Source organism: Rana temporaria, chromosome 3, assembly GCF_905171775.1.
Source record: "Rana temporaria chromosome 3, aRanTem1.1, whole genome shotgun sequence".
Classification (NCBI taxonomy): Eukaryota; Metazoa; Chordata; class Amphibia; order Anura; family Ranidae; genus Rana; species Rana temporaria.
In genome coordinates this window covers 89761403-89781264 of record NC_053491.1, presented here as the reverse complement: position 1 = coordinate 89781264, position 19862 = coordinate 89761403, and the positions used below count along the sequence as shown (strand labels likewise).

The 19862-nt window shown below is 41.9% G+C and overlaps 1 protein-coding gene across 1 annotated transcript in view; it reads right to left on the bottom strand.

The window, feature by feature from the left end:
* The window catches only part of TRIP4 (thyroid hormone receptor interactor 4), a 56382-nt gene that overhangs the window by 13030 nt on the left and 23490 nt on the right, over positions 1–19862 (bottom strand). Inside the window, exons 9-10 of the mRNA XM_040342936.1 lie at positions 8449–8621; positions 266–390 (exon numbers count right to left, since the gene is read on the bottom strand). Of these exons, the coding sequence (XP_040198870.1) occupies positions 266–390; positions 8449–8621 (298 nt within the window). The remainder of the gene's footprint in view (positions 1–265; positions 391–8448; positions 8622–19862) is intronic.

Sequence of the window (19862 nt, the reverse complement as noted above, 5' to 3'; positions counted from 1 at the left end):
TTTTTGCAATATGCATGGTCCAACAGTCCTAGGACTGTTGATGGTTGATGACAGTCTCTTCCTCTACATGCTCACATAATAGATTTTGCAGTTTCAGGGAATAATCTCCTAAAACCCTAAAGAAAGTACTTAAAGAAACATGTTTTCAACAGCACTTAGTCACATAACTATCCCCATACACGGCTGCTATTCTGAATATTAGCTCCTCGTGTTGCAATGTTAATGCCCTTGTTTCAAAGTCTATAAGGAGGTCTGACAGCTCAACCTTTGTTAAGTAGCACTCGGTATGAAGCCTCAATCTCCGAGACCTCCTGTGGGGAAGGTCTTTTGGCAGCTGCTGCTATCCACAGACGGCCTCGATGAGCACTGTACCACGTCCTACCCTCCACCCTGCAGGAGAGAGAAGTGAGAGCCACAATGAGCAATCTGATCAGACAAGTACTGAACTGTATAGTCACAAATCAACATGAAGTAACTCGAATCACATTGTTTGCCAGCAGGGAAGGATGTAGAGATAGTTCGGCTTAGCCAAAGATCATTCTTAGTCCCGCTGGCAAATTGCTTGTGTACACAATGACTGTATGCAGAAGATTATTTCTTTCTGCCAATCAAAAACTATGTTATAGATAATATGGATATTATCAAAGAGCTTCAAATAATGAATATACATTGAAAACAAATATATTTTTTCTTCCTTAGTTTCAAGGGAATAAAAAAAAATATGTAAAGATTTCTACGTAGCTATTGAAATGTCAGCAGTTCCACATAAGCATAAATATTATTGCTTTGTGTAGTTTATTTCATAAAGTATATAACTGCTAAAATAAAAAAAAGACAGTTCTTGCAGTTTTCCAACAATTACGTGTTGTTGATGGAACATATTATTATCTATTATACGGAAATTAAATGTAAAACATGGTGGCATTTTGTGGCAGGAACAGCAGGAAAAGCCATTCTGCATGAAACAGATGAAAGAGGAAAAGTAAAAGGAAACAGAACGCCTGTCCCTAAACTAGGGGCACACCCAAGGCACAAACAAAAAGTACTACATAGGAGGGGAGAGACACATCTATTGCTTTGTGTCAGCATAAAGCAGCCAAGCAGACCAAATGCGCAGGTACTTGGTCATATTTTTCATTGATGAAATGTATCCAAATTTTTTTCCATTTGCATCTTGCAATTGAAATGAAAGTGGCTGTGTTGTGGAAATTTGTTGTCACATTGTCTCCCAGTGTTAGTTCTCCTGCAGCCCACTCTAAGGCTGGGTTCACACTACTATACTACTTTCATCCTACTTTGCTCTGCTACATTGGTCCTACATCCATCCTACTTTCATGAACAGGATACTACTTTGGTCCGACTTCAATGATATTCAATGGGCCTGAAGTAGGATCAATGTAGGACCAAAAGTAGTACAGGGAGAATTTTCAAAGTCGGACCGACTTGTGTAGGACGCTACAAGACGCTCTCATAGGGAAACATTGAACACAGAGCAAAGTAGGATGAAAGTAGTGTAGTAGTGTGAACCCAGCCTAATAAGTAGACTGGGGCAGACTGATGCCAGTTTGATAGTGGAAAGCTTCCCAAGTTGTAGAGAAGCATTTGCATTGTGGGGATATGACAGCCAGCGAAGGGAGGGGGGGAATGTGTTCACTCTGCAAAGCCATTATCGGTTATGGGGGGATGCGCGCTCTTGTCTTTGTGTGCCCGATCAGTACATGGGGGGGGGACCATGGCGTGCCCCTGCAGATAATCTCCCATCCACAGGAATAGTAGTATAATCCGGGTATGCATTTTTCTCTAAGCAATGGAGAATAAAAATTCATGCCAACTGTAAAAACTTAAGTTTGTGTGCGTTGTGGTCAGGGCCCAGGGGCAGTGTTCATGAGTTCTTAGGCCAGCCATGTGGCTTTCTTTATCTTACAGAAGAGCATGGCTTACAGAGACAGTGGTCAGGAAATCATTCACACAGCCCCTGCCCAGACATGCCCATAAACGCCCCTAGTCATTGTTCATTGGTTGAGATTTGTATAACTCATCCCGTTTGCCTGTGCTTGATTGGCCGATTGTGAAGCAATCAAGCTCTATTGTTATATAAATAAACATTGCGCCCATGGTCATGGGTCTTCGAGCTATGGAGCCAAGGATGTGAGGATTGTGGTCATGTCTGTTTACTTGGGAAGATACAGGAAATAGGGTTGTACTAAGATGCATTATACCAAAAGGCTGAAAGGGTGCTTTATTAGGGCAGGAGACATGGCTTAGGCACAACGTATAGTGGAATTTCCACGTCAGGTTGTAAATGCAAAGAAATATTACTGCCAGCCCCTGTGTTCTATCAATCCACCCTACACTGTGTAAATGTTTGTATAAAACTATGCCTATAATTACCTCATCTCAGATCTTTTATGGTCTTTTATGGTCCTCCACGATCTAAGGGCTACAGCGGGCGGGACCAAGAGTCCCCTCCGACGGCAGCTGAGGAGGTCACAGTGACCACCGTGCTGGCTGATCAGCCCCTCCCTCAGTAACCCTTGGGGGAGGGGAGCAGCCGGAGGGCACCTGACTGGCCATAAAAGATCGGAGATGAGGTATTTACAGGCATAGTTTTATACAAACATGTACAGAGTATAGAATAAATTGATACAACAGAGGGGCTGGCAGTAATATTTACAGTGCCTTTGGAAAGTATTTGGCCCCCTTGAACTTTGCGACCTTTTGCCACATTTCATGCTTCAAACATAAAGATATAAAACTGTAATTTCTTTTGAAGAATCAACAAGTGGGACACAATCATGAAGTGGAACGAAATTTATTGGATATTTCAAACTTTAACAAATAAAAAACTGAAAAATTGGGCGTGCAAAATTATTCAGCCCTATACTTTGTAGCGCCACCTTTTGCTGCGATTACAGCTGTAAGTCGCTTGGGGTATGTCTCTATCAGTATTGCACATCGAGAGACTGAAATTTTTGCCCATTCCTCCTTGCAGAACCGCTCAAGCTCAGTGAGGTTGGTTGGAGAGCGTTTGTGAACAGCAGTTTTCAGTTCTTTCCACAGATTCTCGATTGGATTCAGGTCTTGACTTTGACTTGGCCATTCTAACACCTGGATATGTTTATTTGTGAACCATTCCATTGTAGATTTTGCTTTATGTTTTGGATCATTGTCTTGTTGGAAGACAAATCTCCGTCCCAGTCTCAGGTCTTTTGCAGACTCCATCAGGTTTTCTTCCAGAATGGTCCTGTATTTGGCTCCATCCATCTTCCCATCAATTTTAACCATCTTCCCTGTCCCTGCTGAAGAAAAGCAGGCCCAAACCATGATGCTGCCACCACCATGTTTGACAGTGGGGATGGTGTGTTCAGGGCGATGAGCTGTGTTGCTTTTACATAACATAACGTTGTGCATTGTTGCCAAAAAGTTCGATTTTGGTTTCATCTGACCAGAGCACCTTCTTCCACATGTTTGGTGTGTCTCCCAGGTGGCTTGTGACAAACTTTAAACAACACTTTTTATGGATATCTTTAAGAAATGGCTTTCTTCTTGCCACTCTTCCATAAAGGCCAGATTTGTGCAGTATACAGGGACTGATTGTTGTCCTATGGACAGAGTCTCCCACCTCAGCTGTAGATCTCTGCAGTTCATCCCGAGTGATCCTGGGCCTTTTGGCTGCATCTCTGATCAGTCTTCTCCTTGTATGAGCTGAAAGTTTAGAGCAGTGTTTCTCAACTCCAGTCCTCGAGGCGCCCCAACAGGTCATGTTTTCAGGCTTTCCATCATTTTGCACAGGTGATTTGATCAGTTTCACTGCCTTAGTAATTAACACAGCCATTTCATTTGAGGGAAATCCTGAAAACATGACCTGTTGGGGCGCCTTGAGGACTGGAGTTGAGAAACACTGGTTTAGAGGGACGGCCAGGTCTTCGTAGATTTGCAGTGGTCTGATACTCCTTCCATTTCAATATTATCGCTTGCACAGTGCTCCTTGGGATGTTTAAAGCTTGGGAAATCTTTTTGTATCCAAATCCGGCTTTAAACTTCTCCACAGCAGTATCTCGGACCTGCCTGGTGTGTTCCTTGTTCTTCATGATGCTCTCTGCGCTTTAAACGGACCTCTGAGACTATCACAGTGCAGGTACATTTATACGGAGACTTGATTACACACAGGTGGATTCTATTTATCATCATTAGTCATTTAGGTCAACATTGGATCATTCAGAGATCCCCACTGAACTTCTGGAGAGAGTTTGCTGCACTGAAAGTAAAGGGGCTGAATAATTTTGCACGCCAAATTTTTCAGTTTTTTATTTGTTAAAAAAAGTTTGAAATATCCAATAAATTTCGTTCCACTTCATGATTGTGTCCCACTTGTTGATTCTTCAAAAAAAAAAAAAAAAATTACAGTTTTATATCTTTATGTTTGAAGCCTGAAATGTGGCAAAAGGTGGCAAAGTTCAAGGGGGCCAAATACTTTCGCAAAGAAAATTGTATTTTCTTTTACTGCCAGCAACTAATCGCGACAGGATATGGGGTGGGAAGCATATCGAGACACAGACACAGACACACACACACACAAGCTGACAGGCAGGGAGGGGGAGAGAGAGGAGAGCAGTGGGATGACGGAGGCACGTAACCTGACCACGGTATTATGGATCAGCAGCCATGATTACCATGGTCAGCACACTAAGGTGGCACATAGGAACAGGCATGATCAACCAAGTTTTTTACAGGTTAGAGAAGGGAGAAGGACAAATTAGACAGCACAAGCACTGTGCCGTTTAATCTGCTATAAGCGAACAGAATAGCTTCTCTTTTTAGGGTTACAACTTTAACTTATGATCAAGGTGTTGTTTCTGCCTAATTAACCACTTAAGCCCCGGACCATTTTGTAGCTAAAGGACCAGGCCCCTTTTTGCGATTCGACACTGCGTAGCTTTAACTGACAATTGCGTGGTCGTTCGACGTGGCTCCCAAACAAAATGGACGTCCTTTTTTTCCCACAAATAGAGCTTTTTTGGTGGTATATGATCACCTCTGTGGTTTTTACTTTTTGCTATAATATCCCCCAAAAATCTATATATAGTTTAGGCTTCCACATATTTTTGCAAAAAAAAAATAAAAAAAATTGCAATAAGCGTTTGATTGGTTTGCGCAAAACTTATAGCGTCTACAAAATAGGGGATAGTTTTATGGCATTTTTATTAATATTTTTATATTTTTTACTAGTAATGGCGGTGATCAGTGATTTTTATTGTGACTGCGACATTATGGCGGACACATCGGACACTTTTGACACTATTTTGGGGCCATTGTCATTTTTACAGTGAAAAGTACTATAAAAATGCAATTACTACTGTGAAAATGACACTGGCAGTGAAGGGGTTAACCTGTAGGGGGCGCTGAAGGGGTTAAGTGTTTCCTAGGGAGTGATTACTACTGTATGGGGGCGTGGCTTGGAGTGTGACATCACTGATCATCACACAGGGAACAGACGATCAGTGGCAGTCACACTAGGAAGAATGGGGAAAGGTTTGTTTACACTTACCTCTCCCTGTTCTTCAGCTCTGTGACCCCATCGCGGGACACCAGCGGCGATCGGGCACGGTCACGGAGCACAGGACCAGGTCACGAGCGTCCTGCAGGCAGCTCGCTTGCGACCTACGTCTGGACTCTTAAAGGCGACGTACATGTACGTGATTGTGCCCAGCCGTGCCCTTCTGCCAACGTATATTGGCGTGAAGGGGTCCTTAAGTGGTTAAGAAAAAAAACAAACAAAACAAAAAACATTTGAAGTCTGCAAAGCCCTGAGTTAGCCAGTTTTCAGTTTCTTTAAACGACAATTACTCATGTACCCAAATTACGTTTTTAAAATTTTCTGAGACAGAGCTATGTTTTGATAGTACTGTATTTAATCAACTGTTTTTTTTTATTTTTCGCTATATAAACAAAAAATAAATACCACAAATTTATGAAAGACAACATGTTTTTCTGACTTTCTGTTATATGATTTTGCAAATAAATAATTCTTCATAAATTTAGGCCAAATGGATTCTACATTTCTTTGGTAAAGAGAACCCAAATCAGTGTATATTATTTAGTCTGTAGGAAAGTTATAGAGTCTACAAATCATGGTATACATTTAAAAATTGATTAATACTGATGTACTAACTGCCTATCTAATTTCTTGACTCACTAAAATGCCAAAAATGAATAAATCAATCATTTTTTTTTTGTTTGATTGTTTAATCAGCAGGCAGAATGAAAAGAAAAAAAAAGGAAGAAGGTTCCACCACATTGTGAATGCAGGAAACTCCCCTGCTGGGCTATTGTATTCTGACTGTGGGGACTCTTGTCAGAAAACACTGATCAGCGCTGCAGCAGCTGACTGAATGCTGGTTTTCAGCAGGACCGTTCGACAGAATCCAACCTAATGGTCAGCCCCTGTTGAACCGAGAGGGCTGTACACAGACCGAAATTTGGCCAATTCCTGCTGAACCAGACACATTTGGGTCTGTGTGTTCTAAGCTTTAAGCCCCGTACACATAATCTGATGTTAGTACAGCGATCTCCCCCCACTGTGCTATTGTTTTCTTACTGGGGAATGCCCCCCTGCCAGAACACTCCGGTCAGCTATTGGCTGAGAGTGCTGATCAGGAGTCAGTCGGCACACAGGCTGAATGTTAGCCGGTTTCTATCAGCCGGATGCTGACTGACATTTGGCCCGTGTGTACTAGGCTTTGGTCTTTGCACATCTTTTGTTCTGGTGCACCTGAAATGTATTAAGCCGAATTAAACTAAATGTTCAGTAATGCTTTTAAATGAATTTACGGGATCACAAAGCATCTCAAACTGAACAAAATCGTTTTTTTAAAGAGCTCTGCTTATGTACAAAAAAAATGGCTAAATTCAAGTGAAACAGTGCAAAGTAAAAAGGTCATGTGCTGTATCACTTACAGTAGAGAATTTGAGTGATTGTCATGTCATATACACTTTAGGCTCCATTTACACTTGTCCAAAGTTGCATGACAAGTCATTCCCCATATTCGCCAATAATAACCATTCATATATGTGCGACTTAAAGTTGCAGCAACTTCAAAAGTAGTTTATGCACTACTTTGGTCCGACTTTCATGCAACTTGGGGGCCAAAGACTACAATGTTAGTTGTACGAAAGTCGTACCTGAATGTTATACAATGCAACTTGTGTGCAACAGTTGTCCATTATCCCTGGTTAAAGCCAGTCATATCCAAGTTGCACCCATCCAAAGTTGCGTCAAAGTTGCACTCCAGAGTCGGCACAACTTTGGAGTCGTACAAGTGTAAATAGAGCCTTACTGAAAAGCCACACATTTGTCATAATGTCTACACCTGTGCTGAAAAAGCTTGATGATGCCCCCTAGTGTTAACCCCCTTCCCTGCCCGTCACATTTACACATTAATCAGTGCAGTTTTATAGCACTAATCGCTGTATAAATGTGAATGGTCCCGAAATGTGTCAAAAGTGTCCGATATGTCCGTCGCAATGTCAGTCGCAATAAAAATCTCAGATCGCCGCCATTACTAGTAAAAAAAATTCAATAAATCTATCCCCGATTTTGTAGACGCTCAAACTTTTGCGCAAATCAATCAATAAGCTTACTGCGATTTTTTATACCAAAAATATGTAGAAGAATAAGGTGTCGGCCTACACTGTGGAAAAATTAAGTTTTTTTTATAGATTTTTTGGGGATATTTATTAAAGCAAAAAATATTGCTTTTTTTTTTTCAAAATTGTCACTCTATTTTTGTTTATAAGGCAAAAAATAAAAACAGCAGAGGTGATCAAATACCACCAAAAGAAAGCTCTATTTGTGTGAAAAAAAAGTAAAATTTTGTTTGGGAGCAACGTCGCACGACCGCGCAATTGTCAGTTAAAGCGACGTAGTGCCAAATCGCAAAAAGTGCTCTGGTAAGGAGGGGGGGGTAAATTCTTCCGGGGCTGAAGTGGTTAAGGTTAAGAAAGAAAAGGGGGGGGGATGCACCGGACTGCATAAAAATGCACTAGAACACGTCAAAAACGTGCATGCAGGAAAACATCTGGAATGCATCCGGACTGCGTTTCTTTGGTGTGAACTGGCCCTAAGGCCTCGCTCACACATCAGGTAAACATTGGCCCTGCATGGAAATGCACAGGTGTTTAATACATGCCGATGCAGGCAGTCCCATTGATGTCTACAGCGACTGCATGGACACAGCTGATGTGTCCCAATATGAGATCTGGGTGCGAGTCCCCGAACACTGCGTGAGTACAGTTACCTGCACCCCACAAGGATGTCATATTGGGACACAGTGGGTGTGTCCATGCAGCAGCTGTCTCCCAATAGACATCAATGGGCCTGCCTGCACAGGGAGTTGTTATACACCCTGGGTGAACGAGGCCTTACTCACAAAACAAAGTCCAACTAACCTTTTAATGCCTGCAACAAGGAGAGATGCCCAGGGCTGATGCATGCTTAAACACATTCCCTGGTCACTGATCGCCTGCAATTCCCGGTCCTGTATTCGAAGCCTGTTCCGGTCCGTGTTCTCTGCTGTAGCTTCTACAAAGGTTTGTCTTCGGTTTGTCGCCTGATCTACCCACTGGAAAAAAGGAAACAGTAAATTGCTTTAAAAGCTGAACTTCAGGCAAATGGCTAGCGGCTGTAGCTGCTGGCAATGATTGCATGTAAAAATCCGACATGCAGGCAGGAGAGATATTGTATAAGACCTAGAAACCATTGCTATACCAGGCAATAGGGAAACACAGATTAGTGTCTGCAGGGGCCCCAAGGGCTGCATATGGCCCCACGGACTGCAGATTGGGAAGCAGGGGTCTGAGGGCTGCCGTGTAGGTACTTTTATAGACTCCATTTAAAAAAAAAATAAGATAAAAACACCATTATGATTTATTAATGAATTCTTAAACGCATAAAAAAAAAAAAAAAATGTAATTCATATCTGTGTGAAGTTTGGCTTTAAAGGAAATCCGCACCTAAAAACAAATAAGTAATATATTGCAGCTTACAGTGTTGAAAATAAAAGAAAATCTTAAATTTTGGGTTGCCTCCCCAGAATAGTAATAGAGGGGGAATCTTCCAATTGGAACCCCCCCCCCCCCCCCCAAAAAAAAAGTTTGTCCTTTAGTGTAGAGCAGCGGAGGCGATCTGGTCCCTCCTCCTGCCTGGCTGGGATACGAGTGAAGGCAAGATGGCCCCCACCCATCTCCATAGCATAGCAGGGCAGAAGCAACGTCAAAACATCACTTCCGCTTCTTAAAAGGCACATTTTCCTGTTGTAATTTTTTCAAATGACAATTTTATTTTAATTTTATTTTTTTTATTGCATTTTAGTCTAAATATGAGATCTGAGGTCTTTTTGACCCCAAATCTCATATTTAGGAGGACCTGTCATGCTTTTTTTCCATTACAAGAGATATTTACATTTCTTGTAATAGGAATAAAAGTGACCCATTTTGTTTTTTAAAGTGTAATAATAAAATAAAATAAATAAGAAAACAAAATCAAAACATTTAAAGCGCACTGTCCCAACTAGCTCGCGCGCAAACGCATACGTGAGTAGCGCCCGCATATGAAAACGGTGTTCAAACCGCACAAGTGAGGTATTGCCACGATCGTTAGAGCGAGAGCAATAATTCTAGCCCTAGACCTCCTCTGTAACTCAAGAATTTTTTTAAACGTCACCTATGGAGATTTTTAAGGGTAAAAGTTTGACGCCATTCCACGAGCGGGAGCAATTTTGAAGCGCGACATGTTGGGTATCATTATCTTTCACAATATAAAAACAAAATTGGGCTAACTTTAAAGTTGTCTTATTTTTTAATTTAAAAAAGTGAATTTTTTCCAAAAAAAAGTGCGCTTGTAAGACCGCTGCGCAAATACGGTGTGACAAAAAGTGTTGCAATGGCCGCAATTTTATTCTCTAGGGTGTTAGAAAAAAAAGATATAATGGAACCCCCAGACAAGTAATTTTCTAGCAAAAAAAATCTTGTAAACATCTAGTCTGAAAAACAGGCAAGGTCCTTAAAGGGGTGGTTCACCCTAAAAACTACTTTTTCTTATTCCACTGCCCCCCCACATTACAATCCGATTAAGGCTCTTATTATTTTTTTCATGCTGTACATACCTTAGTACAGCATATTCACCCATGCATCCGGGTTGCGAGTCCCGCGGGAGTGGGCGTTCCTCACATGCTGGTGATTGACGTTTTGCCCAAAAACGAGCTCCCCCCGTCGCGTAAGCCGCGTCACGGTTGGCGAAAGGAGCCGAACGGTGAGTTGGCGCTATACTGCTCATGCGCATCGCCGTTCGGCTCCTTTCGCCAATCGTGACGCGGCTTACGCGACGGGGGGGGAGCTCGTTTTTGGGCAAAACGTCAATCACACACATGTTAGGAACGCCCACTCCCGCGGGACTCGCAACCCTGATGCACGGGTGAATTTGCTGTGCTAAGGTATGTACAGCATGAAAAAAATAATAAGAGCCTTAATCGGATTGTAATGTGGGGGGGCAGTGGAATAAGAAAAAGTCGTTTTTAGGGTGAACCACCCCTTTAAGTGGTTAAATTCACACTTTTCTTGAATAGGAATCAAGCCGATACACAAATGACTTGCTACTTTCTTGTAAATTTACGGTATTGTTAACCCTTTGAGCTACACATCCAATGTACATGACCCTTTTAGTACACTAGACTATAGGTACATTCAGGAGGAAGCAGTTTCCATGGTTATGCGTGTCACTATATAAAATTCCTTCCACACATCCACCAGTGGATGCCATGCTCAGCTCACATTGCTTACCGACTACAAATGCCGTTATCCTCTTACAAAGTCACCAGCCAAAAAAATTCTGGTAATCATCCTTATCCCTCATGTAACCTACATCAGACAAATGTCTGAATTAAAGAGCAATGACAGGTAAAATAAAATGTAGGACAGGCCAATGACCCCCAGAAAACAATACAGTTAAGCAACGGTACACATGGGCAAAATGTTGGAAAACATTGGGCGATTAAAAAAAAATTAAAAATAACGGCCCACATTCGGCCCGTGTGCATGTCGGTCTGTTGGACGTGCATGCTGGAAAACCAGCAGCCGACCAACTCCCGATCAGCTTTCTCAGCCAATGGCAAAGAGTGCTGATCAGAGTGTTCTGGCAAGGGGGCCGTCCCCCTGTCAGAACACAACAGCTTAGCGAGAGAGATTGCTGCACCAATGTCGGATCATTAGTACAGCAGCTCTGACAATTTTGTTTCATCCAACCCAAAAAAAAAAAAAAAAACAACACCTTGTAGTGTTAGGCGGATTTCAGAAAGAATGCAGGAAGCAACCTTCAGAGTGGTTCTGTTTGCTTGCGTTATATTTTTATGATTTCAACTTTCTTTCTCAGGCTCAATGTAGATTTTTTTTCTGCATCTTGCATACACCTGAAAAGCAAATTTAATTGCAAGTCTGCAGTTTAGCATTTGCTTTATGTGTATACTGTGGATGATAGTTCTGAGAATGCACTTGATCCACTTTGTGTTTCTATAGATAAACCACAGTTTTACATGAAAATACATACAAGACACATGTAATGTAGCACTGTCTTCAAATGCAAAATGCAGTGTTCATAAAACAGAGGCCATCTACGTGATCCCAAAAAAAAAAAAAAAAAAAAAGTTTACACTGGTCGGAGCCAGGGTTGCCAACTTTCAGTAAATTTACAAACCGTATGGAAAATCCGTAGTTTTTGCACCTGTCCTTGAATGTCCATTGCGGACATATAGGCTGCATGTCAGTAACTGACATTCGTGGACAAATGCAACAATTATGGATTTAACAAACTGTTTGTAAATTTACTGAAAGTTGGCAACCCTGGTCAGAGCTGGGAATGAATAATTATCTATTTCACATTTCTGGGCTTTTAGGATTCAAAGAACCCCAAGTCAGCAACAAGATGTTATAGACAGCTAGGCAGGCCATAGATGGTGTGATTTTCTTTCCTGCAACCTCGGGATGCAAGTAAGAAAATTGCTAGGGTCCCCCATCAACACAGTCAGCGTCTACAGCCACTGATTGATCAGTGTATTCTGACAGCGTTGGGTCCTACTGTCAGGATACAATGCCCCTGCGGGGGGGGGGATTAGGGATTACGCTATCCATATCGTTTGTGTGAATTAAGGAATCCATTTTATTCATTCAGCTCACTGGCAAAACAAATCAGACAAAATAATAATATTATTATTATTAATAATACCAAATATATGGCCAACTTAAAGCGGGAATTCACCCGAATTTTTTTTTTAACATTAGATTGATGCTCATTTTGTCAAGGGGAATCGGGTAGTTTTTTTAAAATCGAAGCAGTACTTACCGTTTTAGAGAGCGATCTTCTCCGCCGCTTCCAGGTATGGTCTTCGGGACTGGGCGTTCCTATTTGATTGACAGGCTTCCGACGGTCGCATACATCGCGTCACGAGCAGCCGAAAGAAGCTGAATGTCGGTGCGTCTCTATACGGCGCCTGCGCACCGACGTTCGGCTACTTTCGGAAAATCGTGACGCGATGGATGCGACCGTCGGAAGCCTGTCAATCAAATAGGAACGCCCAGTCCCGCAGCCCATACCCGGAAGCGGCGGAGAAGATCGCTCTCTAAAACGGTAAGTACTGCTTCGATTTAAAAAAAACTACCCGATTCCCCTTGACAAAATGAGCCTCAATCTAATGTTAAAAATTAAGTTTTCGGGTGAACCTCCACTTTAAATACTTTGGTTTCTCTATAGATCGAATACATTTTTGCCTTTCACTAAACATTTCCATGGAGAGGAACTATGAGTTTACAGGAATCAGAAATTTGACTAATTTAAAAAAAAAAAAGGTAAGTAGCTCTAAATACACAGGTACGGCAGGTTACAGTCCTTAGATGTGGTGGCCGCATTAGTTCTCTTTTATAAGCGAAGAACAGAAATGTGGTGTCCATATGACTTCCTGTGGGCTGCATTGAAGAATATCTTCCTTACTATCTTTTGTAAATTACCAATTGCCCTGCCCTGGAGACAAACAGATATATTTGCAGTCCATATCAGTAGGGCAGCCTAGGGTGACAGCCATGGCTTCCTCCATAGATACAGTGCGGGAGTGCATGCCACCCAGAGAGAGGAAGTGTTTTATTTGCAAGATTACTAGGCAAAAAAACAAACTAGAAAAGGGAAAATAATGCAGCCATCAAACCACTAAGCTGCAACGTATTACATGTTATCATCCAGAAGCAATCGGGTTCTAGGAGTATACTCCTTATGCTGTGAAGTAGAAACATTGTAAACAGTATTGTCACTCCTAGGAATGTGTTCATTATTTCTACATTTTCTGTTTAAACTCCACTTGCAGAACAGAAACAAGCTCCAGGAATGTTGTTGTCTACATTCAAGTGTCTCTGTGCCCAGACTACACCATCTGCTCAGAACAGATGTCCTCTCCTTCTGGGTACAAGATTCAGAATGTGTAAGGAAATCCCTGTTGCATTGCACACTAAAGAAATACCCCAATTACTTATAAATTGTAAATACAGACTCTGCGCACCACAGAGATCAATTTTAGCTACAACTAAGCAGTGATGGTATATTATTAGCATCCTATGTACAAGCATGTTACCATAATTGTGAAACGAGGGATTGCCATTCGTATACGTGCCAGAATTTATGTGCAGATATGAAGATAGAACGGTGTGCGCAAAAGAAACCAATAAGCCCATTTAAGAAAAGGGCCGTACCTTTTGTGCCAAATCAAAGTCTAAATCCACATTTATTGTCCCTTTGACTAGTTTGTTTGGGCCTAAAACTATTTACTCCACGAACAGGTACACTTGCTGGTAGCACGGTGTTACTCTATATACAGTATTGTGTTCCACTCTGGAAGAAAAACAGATTTGGGCTGAGCACTTCACAGCCATTCATGGGAAGCTCTGTATTCTATGAATGAATACAATGCTTCCTCTGAATGGCTGAGGTGGAAATTGTGCCGTCTTTTGCTCTCGGTCTCAGCCAGAAGAAGTATTGAATTTATTCATAGAATATAAAGCTTCCAGTGAATGGCTAAGCAGTGCTCAGTCCGACTATTGTGTTCCGAGAGGTCCTTTCCCACTGAAGGTATACAGTGCCATATATACTGTATGTGGTTGAAACTACATAAATTTAAAAGCAGTCATTTTTTCAATTTTCCATCTAGTAAATTTTCTGCCCTTGTTTTTTTAACTTTGGATAGTAAAACATTTTTTTCCTGCCAGTAAATACCATATCCACTTATCACGCCGATATACGTCGGCAGAATAGCACGGCTGGGCACATCCACGTACATGTACGTGGCTCTTTAAGCCCAGCCGTGGGGCCGCGGCAACGCGACCCGGTCCGAAGCACCGTGACCGCGGGACTCGCGGACCCGATCGCCGCTGGAGTCCCACGATTGGTCCCCGGAGCTGAAGAACGGGGAGAGCTGTGTGTAAACACAGCTTCCCCGTTATTCACTGTGGCGCTGTCATCGATCGTGTGATCCCTTTTATAGGAGACCACAATCGATGACGTCACACCTACAGCCACACCACCCCAACAGTTAGAAACACAAATGAGGTCTTACATAACCCCATCAGCGCCCCCTTGTGGTTAACTCCCAAACTGCAACTGTCATTTTCACAGTAAACAATGCATTTTAAATACATTTTTTGCTGTGAAAATGACAATGGTCCCAAAAATATGTCAACATTGTCCGAAGTGTCCGCCAAAATAAAAAATAAAACGCTGATCGCTGCCATTAGTAGTAAAAAAAATAATAATAAAAATGCAATAAAACTATCCCCTTTTTTGTAAACGCTATCAATTTTGCGCAAACCAATCGATAAATGCTTATTGCGATTTTTTTTACCAAAAATAGGTAGAATAATACATATCGGCCTAAACTGAGGATAAAAAATAATGTTTTATATATTTTTGCGGGATGTTTATTATAGAAAAAAGTAAAAAATATTGATTTTTTTTTCAAAATTGCCGCTCTATTTGTTTATAGCGCAAAAAATAAAAACCGCTGAGGTGATCAAATACCACCAAAAGAAAGCTCTATTTGTGGGGAAAAAAAAAGGACGTCAATTTTGTTTGGGAGCCACGTCGCACGACCGCTCAATTGTCAGTTAAAGCGACGCCGTGCCGAATCGCAAAAACTGTCCGGGTCTGTTAGCTGGCTAAAGGTCTGGGGCTTAAGTGGTTATACCTCCCACTTCCTGTTTCTTGTCTGGTCATCAGCCTAGGTTTATGACAACATGCACAGCCCTCTCTCTCATGAGAATTTGCCAGGAAAGGAGAAGGGTAAGGGTGAGTCATAGGAGGGCCAAGGAGAGCTGCAGAGCTGGATGTGTGCCTCTGTGCAAATTCAGGAAGTCATCAGGCAGCAGCTTCAGCTGCCCACAGTTAAAATGATTGCAGCCAGTCTCAGTGGGGGGAGATTTTGGCAGCATATTTGGCAAGTACAGAATATATAAAATATGCAAAGCAGATGGAAGCTTCAGAATGGCAAAGATGTTTCTATTACAAATTATGTGAGCAGACTGGAGTTCCTCTTTAATACAACATGCTCAGCGAGTGCACCTGTAAAGCCCTGTACACACGATCGGTTTGTCTGATGAAAACAGACCGATGGACTGTTTTCATCAGACAAGCCGATCGTGTGTGGGCCCCATCGAGTTTGTTTTCCATCTGTGAAAAAAAAAAAATAGAACATGTTTTAAATTTTTCCTATGGATAAAAAACTGATAGAAAAAAAACGATTGTCTGTGTAGAAGTCCATCGGTCAAAAACCCACGCATGCTCAGAATCAAGTCGACGCATGCTCGGAAGCATTGAACTTAATTTTTCTCAGCACGTCGTAGTGTTTTACGTCACCGCGTTTTGTCATGGTCGGATTTTTGACTGATGGTGTGTAGGCAAGACTGATTAAAGTCAGCTTCATCGGATATCCGACGAAAAAAATCCATTGGATTAGATTTCATCAGATATCCGATCGTGTGTACAAAGCTTTAGTGTATTAAATTGTTTGTTTGGGCCAAAAATATTTAAAAAAGGGACATTAAATGTAGAGAAAAGCTTTAGGGAGTTTGACTAATGCCCAACTTCTAAAAGGGTAATTTCTTTCCTGTAAAAATAAGTCAGGCATGTCTTTTCTACAGCAGATGCAATCTGGTGTAAAGGAAGAAGAAGTTGGAAGGTTTATCTGGGAATGACGATGTTTAAAAGAACTGTACCGTGAGCCCCACCCGACATGTTTCGCTGTCAATGAGCCTTCTCAAGGGAAATGGAACTCCATTTCCCTTGAGAATGCTTGTCGATGGCGAAACATGTCGGGCAGTGGCTAGCCGGGGATGTTATCATGTCAGCTATACTTGGATAGTGTGGCAGCATTTTTGCTTGTACTGCTCTGTACTCATCATCCTGTAAGTGTTTGCCTCTGCTTTGCTGAAATAAACCGGTGTGGTTGTTTTACAATATGTTGGATATATGCATGATGATTCTGTGATCAATTAACCCCTGAGTGTTTGGTTGATTGTAATAGCAGAGGACCACATTGGCTCCCAGGACAGGCTCCTAAAGGCATACACACATAGAGTGCTTTTTGATCTCCATAACTAGAGATCAACATCTTTGGTAAGAGGCAGAATGTTTGTGTGGTGGAGGAACTATTGAGGAACACTTTCTGCTCACAGTTTCATGAAGCTTGGCTTTGCACTCCCTGCTCACTGGGTCTTAAAGTCTGGATCTACCTCACGAGCGTTACTTTTTGTATTTTGCTTTTTTCATGCGTTGTGTGACATGCTTTTGTTTGCACATATATATGAGATTATGTTAATTATCATTATGTTTATATTATATTAATTGAGTATTTTAATTGCTTCACATTTAATTTCTATTTAATGTTTATTTACAATCAGTGTATTGTGTTCACTATTCTGTATTCTCAAGTATTTGATGCGATCCACTCTTTGCAAGGGGAGCGTGGCTCGGTCTTTCGGCAGGGGGAAACTGTCAAGAGGGAGTAACTGGGATTTGTCCCAATTAATCCTGAGACCGGAGAAGGTACCGAAATGGTCTATCAAGTCCAGGGCCGTGGGCAGGGAATTATCTGCATCATCAAGGTAGAGCAGGGTGTCATCTGCATAGGTGTTGATCTTCTCTGTAACCGGCCCTTTGCCAAGTCCAACTATATCAGGGTGTGCACCTATAGCAATTGCCAATGGCTCTGCCGCCAGTGTGTAAAGCAATGGCGATAGGGGCACACAACAGGCATGTCCTCTAGAGAGAGGGAACTGCTCAGAAAACCACCCGTTGGCCAGAACCCTAGTGACTGGAGCCTGGTACAGCAATTGAACCCATTTTATAAATCTAGGGCCTAGTCCAAATTGTCCCAGGCAGGTGCACAAATACCGCGACTCGACCAAGTCGAACGTCTTGGCCGTATCCAAGGTTAGTATCACCCTGGACCCTTCCTCTGAATGGCTGAGGTGGAAATTGTGCCGTCTTTTGCTCTCGGTCTCAGCCAGAAGAAGTATTGAATTTATTCATAGAATATAAAGCTTCCAGTGAATGGCTAAGCAGTGCTCAGTCCGACTATTGTGTTCCGAGAGGTCCTTTCCCACTGAAGGTATACAGTGCCATATATACTGTATGTGGTTGAAACTACATAAATTTAAAAGCAGTCATTTTTTCAATTTTCCATCTAGTAAATTTTCTGCCCTTGTTTTTTTAACTTTGGATAGTAAAACATTTTTTTCCTGCCAGTAAATACCATATCCACTTATCACGCCGATATACGTCGGCAGAATAGCACGGCTGGGCACATCCACGTACATGTACGTGGCTCTTTAAGCCCAGCCGTGGGGCCGCGGCAACGCGACCCGGTCCGAAGCACCGTGACCGCGGGACTCGCGGACCCGATCGCCGCTGGAGTCCCACGATTGGTCCCCGGAGCTGAAGAACGGGGAGAGCTGTGTGTAAACACAGCTTCCCCGTTATTCACTGTGGCGCTGTCATCGATCGTGTGATCCCTTTTATAGGAGACCACAATCGATGACGTCACACCTACAGCCACACCACCCCAACAGTTAGAAACACAAATGAGGTCTTACATAACCCCATCAGCGCCCCCTTGTGGTTAACTCCCAAACTGCAACTGTCATTTTCACAGTAAACAATGCATTTTAAATACATTTTTTGCTGTGAAAATGACAATGGTCCCAAAAATATGTCAACATTGTCCGAAGTGTCCGCCAAAATAAAAAATAAAACGCTGATCGCTGCCATTAGTAGTAAAAAAAATAATAATAAAAATGCAATAAAACTATCCCCTTTTTTGTAAACGCTATCAATTTTGCGCAAACCAATCGATAAATGCTTATTGCGATTTTTTTTACCAAAAATAGGTAGAATAATACATATCGGCCTAAACTGAGGATAAAAAATAATGTTTTATATATTTTTGCGGGATGTTTATTATAGAAAAAAGTAAAAAATATTGATTTTTTTTTCAAAATTGCCGCTCTATTTGTTTATAGCGCAAAAAATAAAAACCGCTGAGGTGATCAAATACCACCAAAAGAAAGCTCTATTTGTGGGGAAAAAAAAGGACGTCAATTTTGTTTGGGAGCCACGTCGCACGACCGCTCAATTGTCAGTTAAAGCGACGCCGTGCCGAATCGCAAAAACTGTCCGGGTCTGTTAGCTGGCTAAAGGTCTGGGGCTTAAGTGGTTATACCTCCCACTTCCTGTTTCTTGTCTGGTCATCAGCCTAGGTTTATGACAACATGCACAGCCCTCTCTCTCATGAGAATTTGCCAGGAAAGGAGAAGGGTAAGGGTGAGTCATAGGAGGGCCAAGGAGAGCTGCAGAGCTGGATGTGTGCCTCTGTGCAAATTCAGGAAGTCATCAGGCAGCAGCTTCAGCTGCCCACAGTTAAAATGATTGCAGCCAGTCTCAGTGGGGGGAGATTTTGGCAGCATATTTGGCAAGTACAGAATATATAAAATATGCAAAGCAGATGGAAGCTTCAGAATGGCAAAGATGTTTCTATTACAAATTATGTGAGCAGACTGGAGTTCCTCTTTAATACAACATGCTCAGCGAGTGCACCTGTAAAGCCCTGTACACACGATCGGTTTGTCTGATGAAAACAGACCGATGGACTGTTTTCATCAGACAAGCCGATCGTGTGTGGGCCCCATCGAGTTTGTTTTCCATCTGTGAAAAAAAAAAAATAGAACATGTTTTAAATTTTTCCTATGGATAAAAAACTGATAGAAAAAAAACGATTGTCTGTGTAGAAGTCCATCGGTCAAAAACCCACGCATGCTCAGAATCAAGTCGACGCATGCTCGGAAGCATTGAACTTAATTTTTCTCAGCACGTCGTAGTGTTTTACGTCACCGCGTTTTGTCATGGTCGGATTTTTGACTGATGGTGTGTAGGCAAGACTGATTAAAGTCAGCTTCATCGGATATCCGACGAAAAAAATCCATTGGATTAGATTTCATCAGATATCCGATCGTGTGTACAAAGCTTTAGTGTATTAAATTGTTTGTTTGGGCCAAAAATATTTAAAAAAGGGACATTAAATGTAGAGAAAAGCTTTAGGGAGTTTGACTAATGCCCAACTTCTAAAAGGGTAATTTCTTTCCTGTAAAAATAAGTCAGGCATGTCTTTTCTACAGCAGATGCAATCTGGTGTAAAGGAAGAAGAAGTTGGAAGGTTTATCTGGGAATGACGATGTTTAAAAGAACTGTACCGTGAGCCCCACCCGACATGTTTCGCTGTCAA